Source organism: Zootermopsis nevadensis, unplaced genomic scaffold (genome assembly GCF_977971745.1).
Source record: "Zootermopsis nevadensis isolate Lab colony 2312 unplaced genomic scaffold, Znev_1.0 Znev_ptg000028l, whole genome shotgun sequence".
Taxonomy (NCBI): domain Eukaryota; kingdom Metazoa; phylum Arthropoda; class Insecta; order Blattodea; family Termopsidae; genus Zootermopsis; species Zootermopsis nevadensis.
Genome location: NW_028259160.1, coordinates 19,902,691 through 19,927,082, shown reverse-complemented (window position 1 = coordinate 19,927,082; position 24,392 = coordinate 19,902,691). Strand labels below are relative to the sequence as shown.

General features: G+C 42.3%; 2 protein-coding genes across 2 annotated transcripts in view; one reads left to right on the top strand and one right to left on the bottom strand.

Moving 5' to 3' along the window:
- Window positions 1–23,673, bottom strand: part of LOC110841047 (kelch-like protein 10) — a 41,889-nt gene extending 18,216 nt beyond the window's left edge. Inside the window, exon 1 of the mRNA XM_087356841.1 lies at window positions 23,500–23,673. The gene's annotated coding sequence lies outside the window, so the exon portion shown is untranslated. The remainder of the gene's footprint in view (window positions 1–23,499) is intronic.
- On the top strand, window positions 4,760–16,573 carry LOC110835242 (kelch-like protein 10). The gene is made up of 10 exons (XM_087356844.1): window positions 4,760–4,900; window positions 5,933–6,120; window positions 6,847–7,098; window positions 8,096–8,375; window positions 10,397–10,621; window positions 11,416–11,585; window positions 11,968–12,137; window positions 12,679–12,837; window positions 14,052–14,259; window positions 15,605–16,573. Exons 2-10 carry the CDS (start codon window positions 5,936–5,938, stop codon window positions 15,753–15,755), a joined length of 1,800 nt encoding a protein of 599 aa, XP_087212970.1. The 5' UTR covers window positions 4,760–4,900; window positions 5,933–5,935; the 3' UTR covers window positions 15,756–16,573.
- Window positions 23,674–24,392: the final 719 nt, after the last annotated feature.

The following is a 24,392-nucleotide window of genomic DNA, read 5'->3' as shown; positions in this document are numbered from 1 at the left end:
TCGAACCCCGAGAAGGCAGAAGCCCTGGCCGACAACCTTGAGGTCCAGTTCCAGCCGGTAGACAACCCGTCGGACCCGGCTGCAATTGACATGATTAACGAGGCGATGCGAACATACGAGTATGCCCCCGCAAGTGAACCGAAATTAACCAGTCCCTCGGAGGTCGCCCAGGCCATCAAGGGACTCAAGGTTGGCAAGGCTCCGGGCCCCAACGGTATACCGAACAGGGTCCTGAGACATCTCCCACGGCGTGCGATAACCTTTCTCACGAAAGTGTTCAAAGCGGTCCTCCGCAGGCAGTACTTCCCCTCGGCATGGAAACACGCTCGCGTGGTGTCCATACTGAAACCGGGGAAGGACCCCACGCTACCTTCTTCCTATAGACCCATTAGTCTTCTTGACACGGTCGGCAAGCTCTGGGAGAAGATCCTCCTAACGAGGGTCCTACACGAGGTCGGCGAACGCGGGCTGCTGCGCGACGAGCAGGTTGGGTTTCGACGCAGACACAGCACGTCGATGCAGCTGGCTCGTCTCGCCGAAAGGGTCAACAGAAACCTTGATGAGAAGCGGCTAACCGGCGCGGTTTTCCTGGACGTGGCCAAAGCCTTCGACACCGTCCTCAACTTCCCGAAGTACTTGGTGAAAACCATCTCTTCCTACCTCGCTGACAGGACATTCCAGACGTCTTTCCAGTCGGCCACGTCCACGTGTCGTACCATGCGGGCTGGAGTCGTGCAGGGCGGAATTCTCTCCCCTGTGCTCTTCAGTCTGTATGTCAACGACATACCCACACCGTCCCGCCACGTCGAGTTAGCACAGTACTCGGACGACACGGCTCTAGTAGCCACGTCCCGTAGCCCAACGCTTCTCGCCAGGTATCTGGAGACTTACCTCAGTAGACTTGAGCTCTGGCTCAGGGCCTGGAGGATTGCTATCAACGTCTCCAAGAGCACCGCGGTTCTCTTCGTTTCGGCGAGAAGACGCATCCAACAGCCCAGAGCAGTGCAGTTTCTCAGACAAGCTATACAATGGGTCAAAACAAGGCAGTATCTGGGGGTTACACTTGATAATGGGCTTACCTGGTCGGCGCACGTCAACCAGGTGGGAAAGAAGGCGGCGCAACGATTAGGTGTGCTAGGCCCGCTCATCAATAGGAGAAGTGGCCTGTCCATGAGGAACGGTGTGCTGCTCTATAAGAAGCTCATCCGTCCCATGATGGGTTACGCATGCCCGATCTGGAGGTCAGCTGCCCGCAGCCACGTCCGGAAGCTGCAAGTTCTGCAATCCAAGTGTCTTCGCATTGTTACTAACCCGCCTTGGTACGTTAGTAACAGGCAAATACACGAGGATTTGGGGGTCCCTTTCTTTGCCGACCACATCAGAGCACTGACTGAGAGATTTGACTCGAGGTTAGCTGGTGTGGGGAACCCCTCAGTCCGGCAACTCGGGAGGCACTCGTGCCGAACGAGGGCTGCCAGAGGTCGCCCAAGGGCAACCGAGGGCGACCGATGTTCAGCAGGCCAGCCGAGGCCGTCCCCAAAAGACGGCCAAGTCGGCACAACGAGTGGTTAGACTACTCGGCTAACCTGACTGAGGTTTTCCGTGCTTTCCCTCAGTTGTAAGGCGAATGCCAGGGTATAACTTAATAGGGGCATGGCCCGCCACCCTCCCCCCCCCCAGATCATGGAGGCCATCAGCTGAAGTGATCTCCCCCCATGCCGCAGAGGCCTTCAGCCGAAACGGCCCCTCCCTCTCTGGGTTCAAACCCCAGAGACCCAACCAACCAAATTCCTTTGGACAACTTGCCTGACGGGATAACCTCCCATCAGCAGCAACAGATCCCAGTTTGAATGATCGAGGCTCCAGCCACGACGAAACCCCGTTAGCGTTAGCAAAATTTCCGTCTTTCTGTTTAAGACCGTGTACCATTTCCAGCAATGCGCCTTGTGCGCAGGAATGGTGTCACCTAGGAAGGGACGACGCTTGCGCTTGCACAGGACTCCGCCCTCAGTTAGCTTTTTGGTTGGTTGGTTGGTTGGTTGGTTGGTTGGTACCAGGTAATGAGGGGGTACAGTTTATGTGCATGAAACTCGATGAGTTTGGCTAAATTTGTGCATTTAAAAATATTACGCACGTCCGTTAAATAAATTTATATTCTCCTGCAAAGTTGTAAAGCTACTTTTGAAACACGGTGTATAATGACATACTTTCTTCGTGATAAAGGACAGCAGGCAAAAATTCTCAGTGGGGTCACACAACATCTCAACGAAGAATTTCTGCATCCGTTAATTGTGTTTGTGATTTAAATAAAGATGCGACGTGTTCTTGAAAACAAGAAATGTATTAAAACCTTGAACCAATTTTAATGTTTTCCAACAGTCTTGTTACAAGCTGTGCCCCTCTTCCACTATTTCGATAAGACGTAGAAACGTCGGCTTATTTTTTAAGTTGTTTATCGGGAACTGATTGTTGGCAGAACAAATAGATTTTGGAGGCTCTGATTTCAAAATACGAACTTGTCAATCAGTGCAATGTACAACCTGTGATGTATGTTGAGATATTTGTTTTAATTTGCTGGTTGGCTTTAAAATTACTGTTTTTGGTTTTTATAACCTCAGATAACTCTTGAAGGATTGAAAGGTTTGTAAAGAATTAGATAACCATTCTATAGAACAAATATTCACTGTTTGCTGCTCTACGCTGCATTCTTGATGGCTTATTTTCTGGTACAAAATAAATGGTATTATATGAGCATCTGAATTGTAAATTTACGATGATTGAGAGTATCTACAGAATTTAAATCTACCTTAAACCAAAGAGTGGTCACCGTCAATTTCACTTCCCCTGAAAACTCCACAGTCTCTTCTGTTTCGTTTCAGTTTTTCATTAACCGTACTATAATCTATTACAGACTTTAGCCCTCTTGCTTCCCACGTATATTGTGTTCTTTTCTTGTGTCTGAAGAAGGAATTTGTTGTCTTCAAATTTTTGAAGAAAGAGAAGTCCATTAGTAATCTCATGTTATTATTTATGAATGGTTCTCCTTCTGTGCCAGTGCATCCACAAACAGATTGGTTTGCAAATATTTCATTAAAATCGCCTTCAATCACTTCTTGAATTTCGTTGTAAAATTCTGCTGTTTCTAAATCTTTTCCTTCCAATGCCGCATGAAATACAAATAACTGACACAGTTTATGTCAAAATTTTATTCCGATTTCTACAATTCTTGGGGAAAACCATTCGTAATTCAGCACTCAATTTTTCACATCTTTTCTAACAAATATTGCAACTCTTGATGATACCCAGTTTTCCTCTGGCACCCCCGAGTTAATCATTATAAACTTTCTTAATTCTTTTGGGCCTTTATTTATTTTCTTTTTGATTGCGATATCTATTTTGCTACTTTCCAATTCCAATTCTAAATTATCTTCTTTGTTAGTAACACCCCGAACATTCCACATTGCAACTCTTCAGCCCTTAATCACCGTCGTCGTAAGTAAAATCCGTCCGCATTTCTGCATGAGATTTTCGAGCAATCAATTGGAAGTCCCCTGCATTGGTTACCAGCCAGTCGCGGGGCAAGTCCAGTAGCAGGGTTGCTGCCCTACAGCCCCTAGACAGGCGTTAAGATGTGGCATTTTCCCCACCCTCCATGGATGGTTTTACCGCCATGACTCGGTTTGTTACAATTTAAAAATAAGGAGCGATTTAAGTTTGAGTTGTGACAGGAATTAGAAAGAAAATGAGATTAGGATTTCAGACGCACAAACCTTCCTTGAAAAGAGAGATCGGCCAAGTTCAGAGGCAAATACACTGCCATTGTCTATACCAGACTGCACAACATTAGTCCCGCTGGCCACATGCCCCCCCACCCCCCGGAAACATTTTCCTTTGCGCAGGTGAGGTTTGATGAACAGCACCCGGACCCCTAAAAATTGGTCTTTAAAATTAATCAAGTATAAAAAACACGACGTTATTTTTAAATAAGGGAAAATGAAATTACAATTTTTTTTCAAGCCTCTTCTCATTATTTTTAAATTTCCGTATAGAGAAAACACTAAATACTAAAAATTGACTTTTTACATTTAAGATGGAATGGGACCAAATGATAACAGAGTAATACTTTTGTGGGAGCCAAAGGGTTAGTATGTGGCCTAGAGAGTACATATCCTGCTGGCAGATATGTACCATTAAAACTCGGGAAATGCCATTCATTCCTACCAAGTCCGATGCATGCACGTCCAAGTCATGAATCCCAGGCAACGTTTTTACGGCTGTGTTGCAAGGACAAACAAGCGAGTTCCCGACGCTTACAAATTGGGACTGGCCAGCTAAGGGAGATAAAACTGACAGAAAAAATCACTCCCTCAGGATTGCTTAGGGTTGGGCGTGAGGCTGACAACCTCATTCCTTAAAAAATAATTGTTTCGAAACTTCAAGCTAAGCCTCGGATGGAGGTGAAAGATTGCAGAAGCCAAGGTTCAACTTTGAACTGTAGCGCCAGGGAAGAAGAAGAATACAGTTTGTATTTTTTCAATTACCAACAATGAGGAAATATGGATCGACAATGGTCAGCTTTATACGAACACCTGCGTCTGCAACAATGCAAGAAAAAGTATTAGAATTTCTAAACCGCACCTGCAACAATATTGGCTGAGCATGCCGTAAGGCTCATTTCTTATACATGCAGTATAATATCCTGTATAAACCGTATTGCATTCCACACATTTACTAATTGTTGCGTCATAGGTTTCGTCGGCATTGTTGTATTGGTATATATTGGCGTCAACAATCGGCCTTTGTTAGTGTGGAAAGAACAGAGCTGTGAATCGCTAGTAGATAAAACGCGTAGTAGACAAGATACTTTTGTGCTGTTAAAACTATTCAGAATAAATATAAGGTAAGATATGTGAGTTATTAAGACATTTTGAATACTGTCCTCCACTCTATGCATTTTATTTTTAATTAAATTGTTATTGCGGGTGGACATCGAGTTTTCTCCCCCCTTGAACGAAGAGTTAGGCAAAGAATTGCTATATTTTGTTGTTATTATCATTTTTCAACATATTTACATGCTTTCATTGATACTTATAAACACTTGTAAGAAAATTAACCTCGTATTTCTTCTTACACAATTTCAAATAATACGAGACTGACTTCTATTAGTTTACGGCATCATTTATAGTAAAATAATGTCCTAGTAAATAATTAACAATTTAAAATTTTAAAGGGTAAGACGTGTTCAGTGGCCTAGAATCTTAATAAAAATGTATCGCATCGATACTTCACACTCTACAAAATTTTCACCTGGTGTTAACAATGAAACACGTGGCGTGTTACATGATATTGCATCTATTTTTCACATGTAGAGCTTCGCGGTTCTGTTTAGCGATTGCTAAAATCGTATTGAATCTCGATAGGCATTTCTATGACTAGCAAACAAACTGACGCCACGGAGCCACGTCCTGCTTGAGAATCTAACAGCAGCGCATTTAATCAAATGTTTCGCTTTTAAGGAAGCCGATATTTGATTACCAAGATTACTACAGACCCCGGACCTGGACCATATCCTGAAGCATATGAAGTCAGTCCGTATCCGCAAATGCATTTACTTAGTGTCAATTTTAATATTATCATTATACCAGTATTTGGGTTTCCGAAATAATCTCTTCCTTTCGGGTTTTCCGACAGAAACGTTGCATTGCTTGTTTCTTATGTTTGTACTACATGCCTCACCCATCTCATCCTCCTTGATTTTATAACCTGAGAAAAAATGCCAATTATAAAGATCCACTTTGTGAAATTTTACGTATTCTCAGGTAGGACCAAATATTCTTCTCAATGCCATGTTGTCATACACTCACAGTTGATAAGCAGGCAAGTCAATGATAAGATAAAAATCCCGTTACAACAATTGACTACTATTTTTCAGGAAATGGAGTTAGAGCAACAAAGCTGCTGTTCTTTGCAAGATAGCAGGTGCATGTGCACCGAAGCGTTGTCCTCTCTGAATGACTTGAGACAGATGGACCTATTGTGTGACGCGGTGTTGAGGTTGGAAGATGGCGGCGTTTTTCGTGTCCACAGAGTGATTCTCTCGATGCGTAGCGAATATTTCAGGTTTGTGTATTTAATGTTTAAGTTGTAAACGCGTGAAAATAGGACATAACGGGACTTCATAACGTAGCAGACATCATATAGAAAGTGAAATTTGATATAATTTTTTTGTACATGACTATTTATAAGTTGTAATTTGTCTATTATGGTGAGACGTCAGGTTCTCACGGCGGTGGATTGTTGCGCTGTGTAATGTTACTCCCTGGTTATGGGGCAGTTGCCTCAATGTACAAACACTAAAATATATCTTCAATTGTTTATCGGCAAGGGGTTTTATAACAGAACACTCATTCAGGGGGCCTTCGCTTTGTACAATAATGATCTATCATTGCAATGCAAAGCCAGAGATATATGCTGATATATGCGATGCCACTAAATCATCCATTACCAAGACGGCTGTCTGCTCGTTTGTAGCGCCGTCAAGTCTGTCAGCCTTCTTCGTACTCACCTCCGCGAGAACCTAAAATCCTTCGATATATCGATCTATGTGTGCGTGCGTGCGTGCGCATACAACGTATGAAAAGGATTCACCGAAAATGGAAATACATTAATGACACAACAGAATTTAACAAAATTATTCATTACTTTTTGACTACGTTAATTATTAACAGTAATAAAATTAATGTTTTTCTGTTACGAATTTCTGTCAGCACTTCCTAAAACTCAGACCGCGTCAAGGGAGCAGAAGCCCTGTGAGTGTATATTAACGGCTGCTTCGTGACGTTTCAGGAACCTCTTCACCACGACAATGCACGCCCACGAGCAGACTGACGTTCTCCTGCACGGAGTCAGCTCGGATATCATGGCTCGGATATTGGACTACGTTTACACAAGGAAGGTGGATATTAATTGTGGAAACGTGCGTCAGCTGCTCGTAGCGTCCGACTACTTGTGCGTGCTAGGCGTTCTTCAGCTCTGCTGTCAATTCCTCCAGAACACGATGAATCTTGGTAATTGCATCGGCATCATGCTTTTCGCAAGGTAATTGATGTTCATTGGTCATTTTCTGGAACGCTAGCCTTCGTTACAAAATCAACTTTATTATTCCGAGACCAGTCACTTGCTGAGTCAGAGATGGGAATTTGGACTTAGGACTGGAAATGTGATAATACGGTCTTGGTCAGGTCTATTTCTAGATTATAAGAATTGTTGTTCCATCTATTCACCATTTTATAGGGTGTTTACTTCTATGCACCTGAGAAAAACCTTGCACCTGAGGCCTTTTCTGAAATACATTTTGCTTTTTTAATACGTGTTACATTATTAGATAGAATTGTTTGGTTGTTCCACAAACAGCCAAAAACTTCGAGCTTTTGGCCGTCATAACTCGACTGGTTGCATACCTGGTGAAACTGTAGCCACGGCTCGAACCACGAGATGGGCGAAATGTAATGATTAATTTCATCAAGTAAAACGTGAATGACGACTTGCAGCAGGGTTATAATTTTCTTGGTCTCCTCCCGAATTCCTTTCTTTCTGCATTACTCTCGTACAGACTTGCCATTATCAATTACAAAATCCCACCATAATTTGCCCACCCCCAGCATACGAACCACAAAATTTTATCAAATGCCAACTTCCTGAGGTCAATGCCGGAATAAAAATTCAAGTCGAATGCAGTTCGACCCTCTGCTCAAATTTTCTCCTCGCTCTAATTTTCATATCTCCGCCTCCTTCACTTTCAAACGTCTTGCCTTCTCTTTAACCTGCCTTTACTAGAAGGACGAGCGGGCTCTGCCTGGGGACCTTCACCGTCGTAAACTTCCCTCTTCCCCCCAGTTAAATGAAGGGTCTGTCACTACTTCATCTCCACGTTCTCGTTCATTCGTTCATCCGGATTTCAAAGGGTTTTTGGTTAAAGATGGGGGCGAAATACTGTGGTGTGGAAGCACTTTAGAATTCAGTTCTAGCTTCAGTGTTTCAGTTCGATAAGATTTCGAAGGAGCTCATGAGCCCGTTCTTATTCTCGCTGCCGCAGGTGTCACTATTACGTCGGCCTTGAATCTCACGCTCGCCGCTTCGTTTCGCGCCACTTCGCTCATTTGTCTCAGCAGAGCGAGGAACTCCTGGAAATGTCAGTAAAGGAGCTGCAGGCGATTATCGGGGAGGATAATCTGAACGTCAAGGACGAGAAACTTGTGTGGGACTGCATACTCCGGTGGATCGACCACGACACAGAAAAGAGAAAAGGACACATCGCAGAGCTCATGAAGAACTTCAGGCTGGGACTACTCGACAAAGATTTCTTTCTCGAAAAAGTCAGTAGAACTCAATAAACACAAATGATTACATGCAGGGAAAGCACACAAGTCCAAATCCACTTTCAGACGCGTTCGTAATTAATAACTGCGTTTGCTGGCTTCATCATCTGTCAATCCGCCCGTACTTCTGCATGTAACAATTCGGGAACGTCTGAAATATCCAGGCGACCTTGGTTTCTTGGTTATCTGTTGAATACATCCGTTTCGCGGTTTTCTTTTACGTTCTCAAACAATAGATTCATATAATCTGCTAGCTTCTCATTTTTGCATGTGTGTGATGTGTATATAATATATAATAATATATATAGTAAAGTAAAAGTAGAGTAAAGCTGTCCCACTCTACGCCATGTAGGCGCTTGGGGGGAGTGGAGATATAGCTGCTACTCATTCTTGACATCAGTACTAGATGGGGGTAAGTGGTCAGCGTCACGCCCCGGCCGGCTTTACCCCCGGGAAAGGACCCCCGGTACCCATTGTAGAGGAGGCTGGGTGGGCCCCAGAGCCGGTCTGGACACAGAGGCTAGAGGAAAGATCCTCTGCCCCCGTCGGGGATCGAACCCCGGTCGTCCAGCCCGTAGCTAGTCACTATACTGACTGATATATATATATACGAGGTGCTACCCAAAAGTTCGGGAAATTTGAATTCCACACGAGAACAGGTTGTGGAATGGCCTGTCGCCGCTAGATGGGGCGAGCAGTACCCTTAGTAAATTAGTGTGCCGACAGCCGTGAAGGCGAGAGGCCGCGTTCTTGAGTCTCGTGCGTTTTTGTAACGTTGTGTTGTAGTGGTTCGGCAATTTTTTAAACCTGCATAAATGGCAGATTTTAAGAAGCAAAGAATCTGTATTAAACTTTGCTTTAAGCTTAAAAAACTGCTGTAGAAACCCACCGCATACTTGTGGAAGCATTTGGTGAGAACGCTATGAGTCAAACTACAAACGCTTTAAGGATGGACGAACGTCTGTCGACGACGATGAGCGTTCAGGACGACCATCGACAAGCACAACACCGGAAAACATCGCGAAAGTGCGAGAGGCTATGGTTGCAGATCGTGGACGAACAATCCGTGATGTTTGTGCGATCGTAGGAATATCATACGGGTCCGTGCAACGCATCTTGTCAGACGATTTGAACATGAGACGCACTGATGCAAAATTTGTGCCGAGACTGCTGAGCAACGACCAAAAAGAGCATCGCGTCGATATCCGCACTGAACTCAAAGATGAAGCCAGAGATGACCCCAACTTCATCTCCAAGGTCATAACCGGTGATGAGTCAGGCAGAATGGCATTAGGTGTTTAAAACGCTCACACTTGAAGACTTCCAGGGATGCATTGAATCATGGACAAAACGCTGGGATTGCTGCATTTATGCACAAGGAGACTACTTCGAAGGAGTCGGTGGAAACTTGGAGTTATGATAAGCAATTTTCTTTATGGGCAAATTCCCTTAAAGTTTGGGTAGCATCCATATATATATATATATATATATATATATATATATATATATATATATGCACACGTGTTAGTGTGTGTGCATCTATTATTCCAAAGAACTATTTATTCATCCTTTTACCTTTTATTCACTGTAGAACTAAGTTTTTATAAATTTCGTTCCACGCTACACCATTTTGACGTTGAATCAAAGTTATCAACTAAAGACGATCGAAGTAAGCAGTTCGCATGGGGTCTCTCCCATAAATAAATAAATAAATATAATTTTTTTGAATGCAACTCAAAATACAGATCTTACTAAAGTCTGTCTGTATCTTGCAATTGAAATGTTTTTCAATTGAATTCCGTAAGATCGATTTTAACATTGTTTTCCCTACTCTCTGTAACCTGTACACTAGTGAGAGCGACATTACCTAAAACAAGAAATTTCTTCTTCTGTGTAAGCCATAATCGTTTTCGGTGGGTTTTCGCAACCAAAACCGTTTTCGTCATTAATGAAATCTCTAAAGGTTCACACTATCTTTTCTTAAACGTTTATAAGGTTTACATTGCGCTGTTAAACAGATAAGACATCACCCATATGTGAGGGAAAATGAGTCATGCAGACCCGTGATCGAAGAGGTGCAGAAGTTTTTGCACGAATTAGAAACGAACTTGGCGAACGACAGGGAATATCTGACTCCAAGGTTTGCCATCCCGCGAATCCCTCATGACATTCTCTTTGTTATTGGAGGGTGGACCGCTGATACCATGGAAACATACGACACGCGGGCAAACCGATGGATTAAGGTGAGCTCCACACAACTGCTCCTTGTTGAATAATGTCTCTTTGCTTATTTCCGCCACTTAATTGTTTTTTCTTATTTCATTATAAGTATTCGAACCCTCTTTGCCAATTTTTTCGCCTTAATTTATTTCCATTTCATTGGAATTTTTTTTAAATAAGTTACAGGCATGAGAATTAAATCGAATAAATAAATTAAATAAAAGTTTCTCGTATGTGAAATGTTTTCAAATTGGAGTCCACGAAATAAATTTTGTTTCTCCAAATACAACATTTACTACAATCGTCCTACATGAAACGTTATAACAACTTGTCTGGTGAGTTTGGACCTTAAACGAAATTATTGTTGTCCATCATTGTTATTTTCAATTTTAAAAAATTACGTAAGTACTGAGGACCGAGAATGCTGGTTTTTTGGGTAGTACCGCCGTGTGAATTGGTACGTAATTTCATTGTTTCCGAGGAACGTACTGCCTTTAGCTTCGTGTTGTTAAAGCCCTCGTCACCAACCGCTGTCTTCACCACCGTGAAAGCCTCATGTATCAAATGTATACGCTATCAGCTACTCACAGACTTCAAGAAAACATTAGCCACAATTTCACCGTTGCTTTGCATTAATTTCTCACGACGTTTCTGGCGTCCGTAGGCCGGGGCAGCCAGCACGGTGTAACAATATTCGTCCACTGTAGGGGGCTTTACCTCTGCTCCCTTGGTTGTCCAGAATCTTAGGTAAAAACTTAACCAAGAGTGGACCTCACGAACAAAAGAATTATATGCCCGTATTATGTCGTTGTTGTAGATGCAGGAAAACGACCCGACCGGACCGCGAGTCAAACATGGCACGGCGGTAGTCGGATTTAACATTTACGTCATCGGTGGTTCTGACGGCGTGCAATTCTTGAGCTCAGTCCGCCGTTTCAACGCAGTTACGAAGACATGGCACGAGGTGGGGCCGATGAATGACCGGAGGTAAGACACAACTCAGAGACTAACGAATTCCGTCCTCCTTGAAAAGCTGATAGTTGTTCTGCTAGTCAAGAATTATGTGTGTGCAATGGCTATAACCTGTACCGCTCACAAACAGGAGCATTCAGTACAGTGCAATTAAGTACACTTGCACCAATGTTGGTCTTCGTAAAAACCCGAATAGAAGCCAGTTACTAATTTCGTTCTTAGTTTCTCCAGGTTTTAGATAAATAAGATTTTCTTGCTAACTCATTTGAATTACGATTCAGCAATAAAGAGTGCAGAGTGATGTTCTGCGAAAGAGAATGTATTTGTGTGAGTAATAAATGAGCTTCAAAGTCAGAGGAGAGTGAAGCATATCAACGTCTGTACTCTTTGGTTTCAGAGGCTACCTCAGTGTGGCAGTGCTCGGGGGTCAGGTGTACGTTGCTGGTGGCTACACTGACAAGGGTCGACTTAAAACGGCCGAGCGATACGACTACAGGACGAACCAGTGGTCGGTGATCACTTCTATGAACACGAATCGATCCGACGCAAGTGCGACCGCACTCAAAGGTAAAGTGAATCTCGTGAAACAGAATGCGAGGCTATCAGAACTGAGAGGTAGAGTCCAGTTACACCTGCGGGTGATAGAGCGCAGTAAGACCCAATAACGGACCAAGAGAAACTATTTTGTAGAATTAGATCGAAGTCTTGAACGTATTTTCTGCAATGAACAACGTTTCAAATATAATTCTGATCGGATGTGAGAAGCTGGCGACAGAACGGAGCACAGAACAATTGCCTGTCGTACACACTTCATGTTGTTTATGTTGCATTCTTATCCTTCTCTTTTCGCCCAATAAAATCATTTCCTTCGACAGGCTAATTACTTTAATTACATGGTTATATTTAGAGCACACAGCATAGAATAAAAGAAACAAATGAACACCGGAAGCGATTTACTTACAGTTGCTAAGACATTAAATGCAGAATCTTTGCGTAATCACAACTACAAATTGTCCCACAATTGCACTACGTACGGATCGGTACATTTACTCAGCCCATCTGAAATATATGATAACATTTGTGTCATATAGCTGGTCTCTCTTTACAGATAAAATCTACGTCGTTGGTGGAAACAACGGCCAACAATATTTGGCCTCAGCGGAGGTGTACGACCCACAGACGAACCTATGGACTAACATTTCCCCGATGTCTGCCACACGCAGCGGCCTGTCCTGCGTCGCCTACCACGGCGGTGTGTACGCCGTAGGTAAGAATTTTCGACTTTGCAAGCAATATTTTTCTCCTTCATTTACGGAATTAATTTGTCAACAATTTTAACCTCTTATTATATGATTTGTGTATCGCGGTTTCGACAACTTTCTCCACAAAGACCACTAAATACAACAACACACAATCTTTTCTTGTATTTCTATTATAGTGTGCCTCAATAGTCACGTATTTTGTTAAGCGTGGGAGGTAAATTTCATTTTGCCGTGCGTGGCAACACTGGCCTCGTCTCCCTACAGAGCCCGCGTTGTTTGAAGCGGTTTCTTTGAATTCCGTGCTATTTATTCGGCGGTTTGTGCAACAAATTACGTTTTCAACAATGCAAGGTGTTTATTGTTGAACAGTGTTTTCGGACACAGTCGTATGTAGCAGTTAACGGGCGTGGCAATGGCTGAGGTACAAAATAATTTTGGAAATTCGACGGAGTCACTCGTCAGTCGTCAGATTGCCTGGGAACGTGTTGAAACGGATTCCGTTGTTTACGCGTGTGTTCGGAATTCTTTCAACGCATGTTTCGACTGTGTAATTATAAGCTTAATACGTAACTATAATCTAATATGCACATTGAACATGGCATTAAACTTGAGTTCGGTGACTTCCGAGACACTGCATAGTTCAGGACAATCTTCTTGTAATGGCGTGCTGCATAAATGAACTACAGAACTGTGATTTGCGTGTTTCATAAATTCCATTGTTCACTAATCGAGCTATAAGGAAGATAAAGTGTGCTCCATCATAGACATTTTAGTCTTCATTTTGTAGCCGTTATAAACATGAACATTGCAAAAACGAGTGAATTTATCTCGGTTCTCACTCATGTGGCTTTACACATTTTTGTTTCGTTGATTCATTCATTACTTTGACCGAATTTCATATTTTGGGAGCATAAAACCATATGACGACTTTGGCTGAGTGTGTAGCACGCATGGAATATACGAGAAATGCGAAGTTTTAACCAGAAAACCTGAAGGGAAGAGACCACGTAAATTGGAGGATAATATTAAAAGTGATTTTAGAAAATAATAACGTACGTCAGAACGGTCGAATGATGGGATTTTGCGAACATGGTAATGAACATTCTGGTTCCATTGAAGGCTAGAAATTTCTTCACCATTTGAGGGAGTCATAATTATCGTCAAGGACTTGGAACACGTTTCGTTCGGCAGACTTAACACAGAACATTTGTACCCGCAGGAGGATATATCCAAGGTTCTCGCGCTACGAGCAGTGGCGAGAGTTACGACCCAGAAACGGACACGTGGACCGAGATCTCCCACCTGCTTATTCCACGTCGTGACTTCGCGCTTCAAGTGATTGACGACACCATCTACGCCATCGGTGGTTTCATTAACGAAATCAGCACTTGCCGAGTGGAGTGTTTCGACGTCAGCAGAAATGAATGGTTTGTTTGTTTAGGATCTTTTCACAAACTATAACTTGTGAAGCATAAATGAGTTTCGATCAAGGTGTCCAGTCCTATGGATTGTTTTGGCCTTGTGGGCTCTTAGAAATTTTCCGACGTTTCAGAGGCGCTTGCTGCTTGAATCATCTAGGCTTTATAAGCCGCCCGCGAAACATGCTCGGGGGTTGTGTGTTGCAGTGAGAGCGGGCAGAACAATGTTTCGATCGCGTTCGGTCATTAAATCCAAGCTGCAGATGGCTGAGTAATGCTAAGCGGACGTAAACAATAACTGTGTCGATAATAAGACCACAGACGAAGTTTCTTTGATCATGGACACACTTTCGGGGCTCGGCACATCGACGCCGCCGTAATAATCTCGGTATTTGGCCACTTGCAGGCCTGAGATTTAGCGACATTTTGCATCCATCCCAAGTTCTTTGTATTTGTTTTAGTCTCTTTTCTTACTCTTGTTACGCCGAAAGTCCCTCTCCAGGAATGTTTTCTGTCGGACGAACAATTAATTTTCTAACTTAATTGTTAAAAGAGGGCAATTTGTTATGATCATACAGATTAGAACCCACCGACGCAATTGGTACTAAGGTATGTTTCGATGGGAAGATACTATTAAAACGGATCATGAAATGCGGTCTGGATCAGAATCTGGGCCGGTGGCGATACGAGTACGGGAAGTAGACACAAAAGTCGTGCTGGGGGAATTTCAGTTGGAGGTTGACTGGGAAAAATCTAGAAGGTTTAAGTGTCGGGCTTCCATGTCCCTTCTGCCGCAATCCAAAGATAATGGCTTCGGAATTATTCGTCGTGACCTCGAATTGCGGGATCCGCCATTCTTCCCTGTCCAGTGCTTTTGTAGTGGCGTCTCTGAGCGAATTTCCAGTGAGCACGCTCACTTGATCGATCCATCTTGCCGGGAATCTTCCTCGTGACCTTTAACCCTGGACTTTGCCTTCCACGACCAGTTCTTCTAGGCCACTTTCTCTTCGCATAATGCACCTAAAATATCGCAGGATTCGGTCATAGATCTTGGAAGACCAGCGATACGCTATTCTAAGCTCATTCAATATAGAGATGTTAGTTTGACGGGCAGTTCAGTGTATTGATAGTAATCTTCTGCAACACCACATTTCAAAGACATCTTAGAACCACAAAAACACATTTTTGAAGAAAATAGTTGTTATTATACGTAATAGTAATTTAAAAGAAAAATAAATAAGGGTGAATATGAAGGTCTCAATAATTCTTTTTCCCATGAGGGGCTTAATTATTTTCGGGTTTACATGACGTATAACCTTGCTTCTTTTCACTCTTAATTTTTCTCAAACTGCAGGTGCGAGGTTGCGAACATGACTACATATAGAAATGGGATGTCGGCCTGTGTGGTCAAGGGACTTCCCAATGCCTGCGACTACATTTACAAACACAGGGATCGGTTGCTGTATGAGGAATGGCAGAGTGCTGGACGTTGTTGGATGCTCTGACAGTCGAAGACGACTGGGAAGACAGAAAAACCATGACATCGCCGACGATTACCATTGAGGAAGCGCCTTCTTATATGTTCAAGACAAAAGGAACTTCACTGAAGTTCACTTCATCCTGTGCGATGGCTAATTGTTTTGGTGTGTCATTTGTACGTTGACACCTGAGAGCTTGCCACTGAATCTGAAGTAAGTTCCCGGCGGTAGATTAGAATAACCTGAAGGAGGCAATTCAGGCTTCTCGAGGCACCTCGCGTCCTTACCGACGTGTCTTTAAAAAAGTCGCTCTCCCTCGTGGCCACTCGGCGGAAACAGTCGCTACTGCAGCAGCTCCGATGCAGACGCACATTGAAGTTGGAATCTGTGCAGTTGCCCACGTTTCGGATTTACATTATACAAGAAATGCATGAATCGGACCTGTCGTAGAATACGGTAGTCGGTCTCCTGGGAGGGAATAAAGAACGACTCAGAAGACTGTAATAGGGCGAAATGCCAGCAGAACAAACTGTCTCAGGGTAATGAAAAGATAGAATTAAGAGAATAGACGACCCTAATGTAATAATGGAAGCAAAACGATCAAAAGAAATGAAGGTGCAACCTTTTCATGTGCAACTGCAGATGTGGGCTCCGGCGTTTACTACTCTGTGTGTAATACCGGGTTACGAATGCCTCGACATCGTAGCGCAACCTTTCTACACTCGCGGCACACTGAAAATTTTCGAAGAGTCATGGCGGCACACCAACCCCATTTTGTATGTTGTGGGGGGTGATAGATGGTTTATGACAACCCAACCGAAAACTTTACCATTTCAAGTTCATGATTATCCATACTTATTATTATGTTGTTTGTTTTAAATATATTCATTATTTGAATAAATTAAAATATAATATTTCCTATGTATGTGTAGTCATTTAAAATTAAAGATAGTCATTCATATTTTTACGTATAGATTATGTGTAATTATTTCACAGTATTCAAATCATTGTCCTTCGACCCAAAGATCCCACTGCATGTGGAATATTTTTATGGAATGTGACCGTCATTTACAAACAGCGGATGTAAGAAGAGAAAATATTAATCTAAAATAAAACTGGGGGACCGCAGTGGCCGCGTGGGCCTTCTGCCGCTTGGTTGCTGGGACCGTGGGTTCGAATCCCACTCAAGCCATGGATGTTTGTCTGCATTTTTCCGTGTTGTGCTGTCCTGTGTACAGGTAGAGGCCTAGCGAAGGGCCGATCCCTCGTCCAAGGAGTCCTACCAACTGTCTAATAAATCAAAGCCAACGAAAAGTTGGGACCCGCAGTGCTCATGCACTTGAAGAATTGGTCGTTCCCAGTAACCCAGTAAAATAAACCTAGACATAAATAATTAACTAATTATGAAAATCAATAATCCATTTAATAGCTATGTGGTTTTCATCTACAGTCGATATAAAATTAAGAGAACATCTTCATAGTGTAACAGTATTTAACTGAAGTATTGAGGAATGCGACCGCAGATACAAGACATTACATTTTTAAAAATTTGGGGATAAATTACACTCTTGTCTATAAAAGCCTTAAAACGTTTTACGAGCTCAAATCACAATGATCTTTGTTGAGTATTTAAATCTTAGAGAGGAGAGCAAAGAATTATTTGTATATTATATGGTAATAATTTAACTTCAAAAAGGTAATAAGTGTGAATAAGTAGGACGTTTACATTCACTTGATAGTCAGTGTGACACTTGTGCCTGCTCTGTTGAGCAAATAAGTTCGATACGCGGTGAAACTGAAGACGAGGCAATATGAGGTGAACATTTCGCGGCAGATCGGTTGCGCGTCACTGGCGTACAGAATGTTCCGAAGGCTCCAGAACTTTACTCTGAACATCGGGCAGATGCAAGACGCAAGACAGCAGCAAATGGAAGGTGATGACGTATGTAAATATACAGCGAGAATTTCAATTTGACAGATAAGTACACTGAATTAACTCTGGGATATTGTGATAGGTGTGATGGTAAGCTTTGGGTGAATGTGACTGGTTATCGAACAACGAATAATGAGACAGACACGAAAATTACCATGCTGAAGCATAAGCGTGATCTTGTAAATCAGATAACTAGAGCAGATGAGACAATCCACAGGCAGAGGTGAGAAATATTAAATCTGATACGAAAGGTATCCCATACATTGGTTGGAGTATTCGACGATGACAATCAGAGATTTTTACAATGATAAAATTACTCAGCTAGTGTCAGAACAGGCAGATCTTATTAAGCTGTCTAAGGAGCAGATGCCTGTAGTCAAATCTACGTTGAGGTCAGTTAATTACACATTCCATGTTGCCGCCACGAACGAAGCTGTGTTAGCGAAAGGGTTTGGAACCGATTAGTATTCATGTTGAGGAGAATGGAGCAATCAAACAGAAGTATACGTACGTTTCACTGTTAGTTGCTTTGAATGAACGTACCATTCAGTTGGAACGCACACTGACAGAAGTAAGAGAAGAATACGATGTAAATGCTCAGAAGGGCATCATCCAGCCACGTGTCTTGTCACCTGTCCGTTTAATTGAGACCTGAGAGACCTTCCGCGAGATTTGCATGTCCCAGTACCACTGATCGACGCTTATCTATGTCAATTAATTAAAGTACAAGATACAGGGTTGTATCTGATAGCACGTAAGCTAGTATATGTTGTGAGAGTACCATTAGTAAGCCGGTACACCTGTAACGTACATAGAGTTTTACCATTTCCAGTCTGAGTGATTAAGAGATTAGCAAACATAAATCCATCCAACCAGAGAAAGAAGTGCTTGTGATGTTAGATTAATTAAAGAAGATTTTTGGTGCATCGTAAAATGGCACGGGAAACCAGCTGGGTATGTAAACAGAACTTTCCACTTCACATAAGTCATTCAACTAATAAGGCATCGAACTTGGAGAAACATTGTGGTTTCCATCCAAGGGTAACGCGTGGACTAAGTTGCCCCTTAACTTGACCACTTAACTACAATATATCAGAACCAAAAGCCTTTTGCCTTGAAAATTAAAGACAATGGCAAAATTAATTTCACAAATACTGTACAGGTTATGGATCACAAGTGTTGATCAGGTCTTCTACAGAATGGAATGTCAAAACACACACAAGGAGGTTAATGCAGCCTTAAACTTTAACAACGGAATTCTGCGACGAGCTTAAAGCTGATGCAATTCCCATAGCAACGCACATAAAGAAAGTACTTAACACACAAAGAACGAATTCAAGCTAGCTAGCCATAAAGAAGACGAGTTAGGAAAGCTGATAAAACTTACCAGTTAAGCATACTGGCATTAATATTAGGAATCCTTATTTGTGTATTGGTTTGTTGTTGCTGTAAATGTTGCAGAATTATGGAGTTGAATCCGGTGCACAGCCATAATTTATAAACCCAAGATAGTAATCAATGTTCATACTTCAGATGATGGCATAAGCAGCAGGGGTATTCGATTAAAACTGGTCACCAGTTGGACAGTTAGATCCAGAGAATTAAGGTCATCCGGCCACCAACAGCCACAGAGCTGAGCCCACGAGCGAGTAGAAGCCTCAACAGAAAAGAGACGAGAAGGAGCTACGATTGGGCAACAAGATAATAAAACCATTCCCTCAATCTCCCATACGGAGGGAAATGTTTCTGGAGGTTAAGGGCGAGTTAAAGCGATAAAATGTGGAAAGAGCTAAAGTTTAAGCAAAGCTCATGAAGGTGTGCCACCGGCAGCGTTGCCAGCTACACAAAACCCTTCCACATGCACACGAGATTCATGATTTGTGAGGGATGCTGAAGGCGGAGGAGCTTGTGTTTAACGATGTATATAAACAGGTCTTGACTGACATCTGGCGGATTCAATCTTTGCATTGAACAGAATCTAATTAGTTGTCAACTTTGTCCGAATCGCTGCCCCCATCCTACATCTCCTGTAACAAACATTCTACGTTCAGATGTGAGTCAGTTGTCAGTCTGTTCAAGGTTTGCACGACCAACCCTCCCACGCACTGCGAGATATCGACGCATCGCCAACCTTGAGGCAAACCGCTCTGCCACCCGTGTTCCGGACCGAAGGCAAACACGAGCCGCGAAACCTGGGATAAGGGATACAAGAATAGCGGACGTGGCACAAGGCCGAGGTTCGTTACCTGTAAAAGCTTATCCGGCCTTTCGACTGCTGATCGACGCGACGTTCTGGTTTACAATTTTCCTCACCTGCTCGCAGAAACGACCGACAATCGTCCAACTCGTCAGCCAAAATGAGCCGAATAAATAAGAGAATGCGAGGCAATTCAATAGGCACGAGATTATACTCTGTCCATTCTATGTTGGGACCCGCGATACACCTTCCAAGGCACACACAGACGCACGTAAGTTTCACGAAAGTCGGTTAATTGGTTCAAACATTCTGAATGCGGGGCGGATGTGCCAACCCGGACACATCCATTAATTACAAGCTTCTTTGTCTGTACAAGAAAAGCAATGTGGTAAGAGAACAGTAGAAAGATCAAGGGTTAGATGGCAGAATAATATTAACAGCATCAAATAATGCGTGAGTACGTTGACTAAATCGATGTGGCTCAAGAATTGGACGACGGCAGGATGCAGCGAACACGGTAACGAAACGTCGCATTCCATAAAATGCAGGGAACTGTTTTTCAGTAGTGGAGCGCACTGTTAGATTCTCAAGGACTCTGCTGCTTGGACTTCGGACAAGGTAAAAAATACATGGGAATAAAACGAAAAAGCCGGCAGGCGCCAAAAATTATGACTGCCTTATTTATGGCGCAAATAAACCATGGCTTACGTCCTCCATTAGGTATTACATCTCTTATTTCGGAAGCCAAGGCCTACTCAAAAATCCCTTCCGCTTCCTTTTCTATCCGTTTTCATTTCACGAGTTCTCAGTTACGAGGCTTAAATCAGAAGCTGATATCATGATTGAAGGAAAAAGATCATTAATTTTTATACATGACATGATTACATCTTTTGTAAGTAACTGCACGGAAGTATTTAAAGACGAAAGAGGAGAAACGAGAATTAGGAAGACAGGCATACCTCGGAGATATTTCGTGTTCGGTTCCAGACCACCGCCATAAAGCGAGTCACACGAATTTTTTGGTTTCCCAGTGCATATAAAAGTTATGTTTGCATTATACTGTAGTCTATTAAGTGTGAAATAGCATTATGTCTAAAAAAACATTGCGAGAATTACCAAAATGTGACCCAGAGACACGAAGTGGGCACACGCTGTTGGAAAAATGGCGCCGATAGACTTGCTCGACGCAGGGTTGCCACAAACCATCAGTTTGTAAAAACGCAATATCTGCGAAGCGCAATAAAGCGGGGTATGCCTATATAAATACAACGTTAAAAGCCTCACAAAAGAAGTGGTTCGTACGCTCGCAAAGAACGCCTGAGAACGCGACACCCAGGATCTTCTGTCAGCGCAAGCCGAAGGGAGGGAAAAGTCAAAGGACGTCAGACAAAACGAAAGAACAGTCTTAATCCGCGACACTGATGATGATGATGGTGGTGGTGATCATGTAAACTAATTACATGCATCAGGGATCTTAACAAGCAAATGATCGCTCAGCTGGTCAAATATAACTCATATTAAACCCCAATTGGATTATAGTTTTCAGCCGGATAAATCCAGTCCATATTCTATTCCTGTAAGATCCATTTTAATATTATATTCATATATATTCCAAGGCTTCCGAGTTACCTCGCCCCTTCAGTTTTCACACCAAAACGCTGTACAAATATCTACATGACCTAACCATTTCAGCAGCATTGACTTAATCGTCTTAATACAACTATTTTTAAAATTAAAATATAAATAATAAGTTCCTCATTGTGAATTTTTCTCCATTTGTCTCCTGCCTTCCCTTGCTTTCTCCCTTTGGGTGATGACGTGTGACTTCGAATTCCCTTTCAAGAAGAGCATAACTCTAAAAGCCACAGACCAATGGATTTCTCGTGTTCGTCCGTCCGTGTGTCGAAACCCTGATCACGCATGCGCCTTGCGACTATCATCGACGATGTTTGCATTGGCCTCTTGTGCCTATTACATTTCCACTTTCTATCCATAGTTACAATCGATTTTATATGCAAGCCTGGACGTTATATGAAACGGACTACAGAATGGAAGAACGATTCAAACAGAAAGCAACAATGTTCCTATTCTTGGTGGTAGATTCTTAATACGTCTCTCAAATGAAGTTCTTTTGTTTTCTGAAATACAGGAGGAAAATACGTCTCAACAAATTTTGGTTTTCTACGCAGTTAAATTAGCTGAGAAACTAAATCTGACTCATGATGAAGAACGGGATGGCTCGTCACTCAGGACTCTGTTTAAAACAGTGGAATTCGCAATTCCCACGACTACCTGAAATTGAACCAACTATCTACCAAACTTCGCTGTCAGACAACGGTCGGTTAGCATAAAGTAAAGCAAGTTAATAAATTTAGCTCAATTGCCTCTAAAACCACGAGACTCGTACATTCCAGTCTCTTCTGCCTTCGTTGTCAGGGACAACTTTCGCTTCGAGAAATATTATTCAAGTTGCGTTGAAAATGCGCGGAGAAAAGCAAGGGACCTGATATAATTGTCCGCACTTAATCACAACTGAAATGTGGGGACACGTTTTAATGAAAATGGCCAAATCTCACAATTGATAAAGAGGGACAGACATTAAAGAGCTGTTCGGCGCATTTGCAACTTTTCGTAAGAACTAATCTTTTTACGTATGTGTGTCCCTCGACACTTTCTTTAACCAATTCAAACAGAGTCGTCATAACATCGTATAAAAACTGCGATTGTAATCACCAAAATTCTTCAATAATTAAATATTAAAATGTGGAGATAAATTTGGCGCTAAATGTAATCAACCTGTTTATTATAAGAATTATAGTCGCCACAGAATGAGTAAAGCGTTTAAGAATTTCTCCCCATCCGCGTTTGTCTAGTTCTTATTTCCGCCAAATTCAAATTAATTGGAAAACATGGCGGCCAAATTTGCTCATTAACGTAAATTACTATCAGTTATTAAGCGATCTTTATAAATACAAAGCTGCTGTGAACAGAAGTTGCGTCACTGACTTTGATTTACCGGTTCGATTAAATCAACTTGGAAAATGGGGCGTTTGATCAAATAGGGCGTGTGACGGGAGAAAAGCGGACGGATCCATATGTTTTATCTGAAATCTAAAATCCTCTATATTTTCACTAGGAAACTTTTAAAGAACAGTTTCAATCGTGAGAGAAGAAATTCATGACCTTAGAACTTACATTTCAGTAACTGGTTCTGTTGAAAAGAATACGTTACACGTGGCAGGCTGCATAGAAGATACTTATCACCTGCTGCACGTATGAAAAAACATTTTATTCAAAAGGAAATTAATTTGGGTAATGTTTTTCTATGCTATAAAACAATAAATTTAGCTGTAATGCAGATGATAAAGGACACACACAGACGACATTTTAAAAGTGTAATTAACCCTCTGACGTCTTCCTCGTGGTATGTTTCCTGTCTTGGGACGCCAATATAAGATCGGTTGGAAATAAGTAAGTTTAAAAATCGTCACAAAATCATCATCTTCCGATTCCCACCAATGAACAAGTGCGTTTCAGACAATTAAAATGTCACAGCTGTTAAAAGGCGACCAGGTTCAATACATTGACATTACGGTATTCCAGAAAAATTTAAGCATTAATGAAAAATGTGTCTTACTCACCTAAGCATCAATTCTTTGAACAAGTTACTTGTATATGCAGACAATTAAAACCCAGCATTTCACGAAAGAGCGGATTCACAGAGAGAGACGGATCGAACCACAAATTCACTTTTGCTCACACGACAATAAACAGGCAAGTCACAACTGACAACAACACAACACTCGAAGCTCAGAATCCCTTGAAGAAAAGAAATTACGTCACTATTAAAGGGGGGAGCAGGGAGGGGCCTGCGACTGCGCAGAAAGAAAGAAAGAATTGACCAACAAACTGACTGCCGGGTAGGAGAATGCACACTGCTACACCGATTTATTAAAACAAATATTTTCAAGGCGGATAGTAGCTTCGTGGCGAGCTCCTGTCTTCTGCTGATTATCTCTGCAGCTGGTCCCGCCGTTCCTTTGGCCACTTTCTCAAAGTAGTCTGAGGCGTGGGCATTGTGCCGTTTGATCGCTGGGACCGTGGGTTCGAATCCCACTCAAGCTGTTTGTCTGTATTTTTCCGTGTTGTGCTTTCCTGTGTACAGGTAGAGGCCTTGCGACGGGCCGATCCCTCGTCCAAGGAGTCCTACCAACTGTCTAACAAATCAAAGCTAACGAAAAGTTGGGACCCGCAGTGCTCAGGCACTTGAAGAACGGGTCGCTCCCAATATCCCCTAGTATTACTTCGACCCAGAAGTTAACGTTTAGTAAAAGAGCATTAAATCACATGTTCCCATCCGAACTAATGTCATCTGTAGGCCCCTTCTTCTGGTTAATTAAAACAAAAACAAAACAATTATATTATTAAAAATATAATTCTCATGGATCATATTAGCCAAAATACACAAATGTTAATATTGCATGCATCACGTTAAAATGCAGATGAGCATAAGTACAAGTTATTTGTCTTTCAT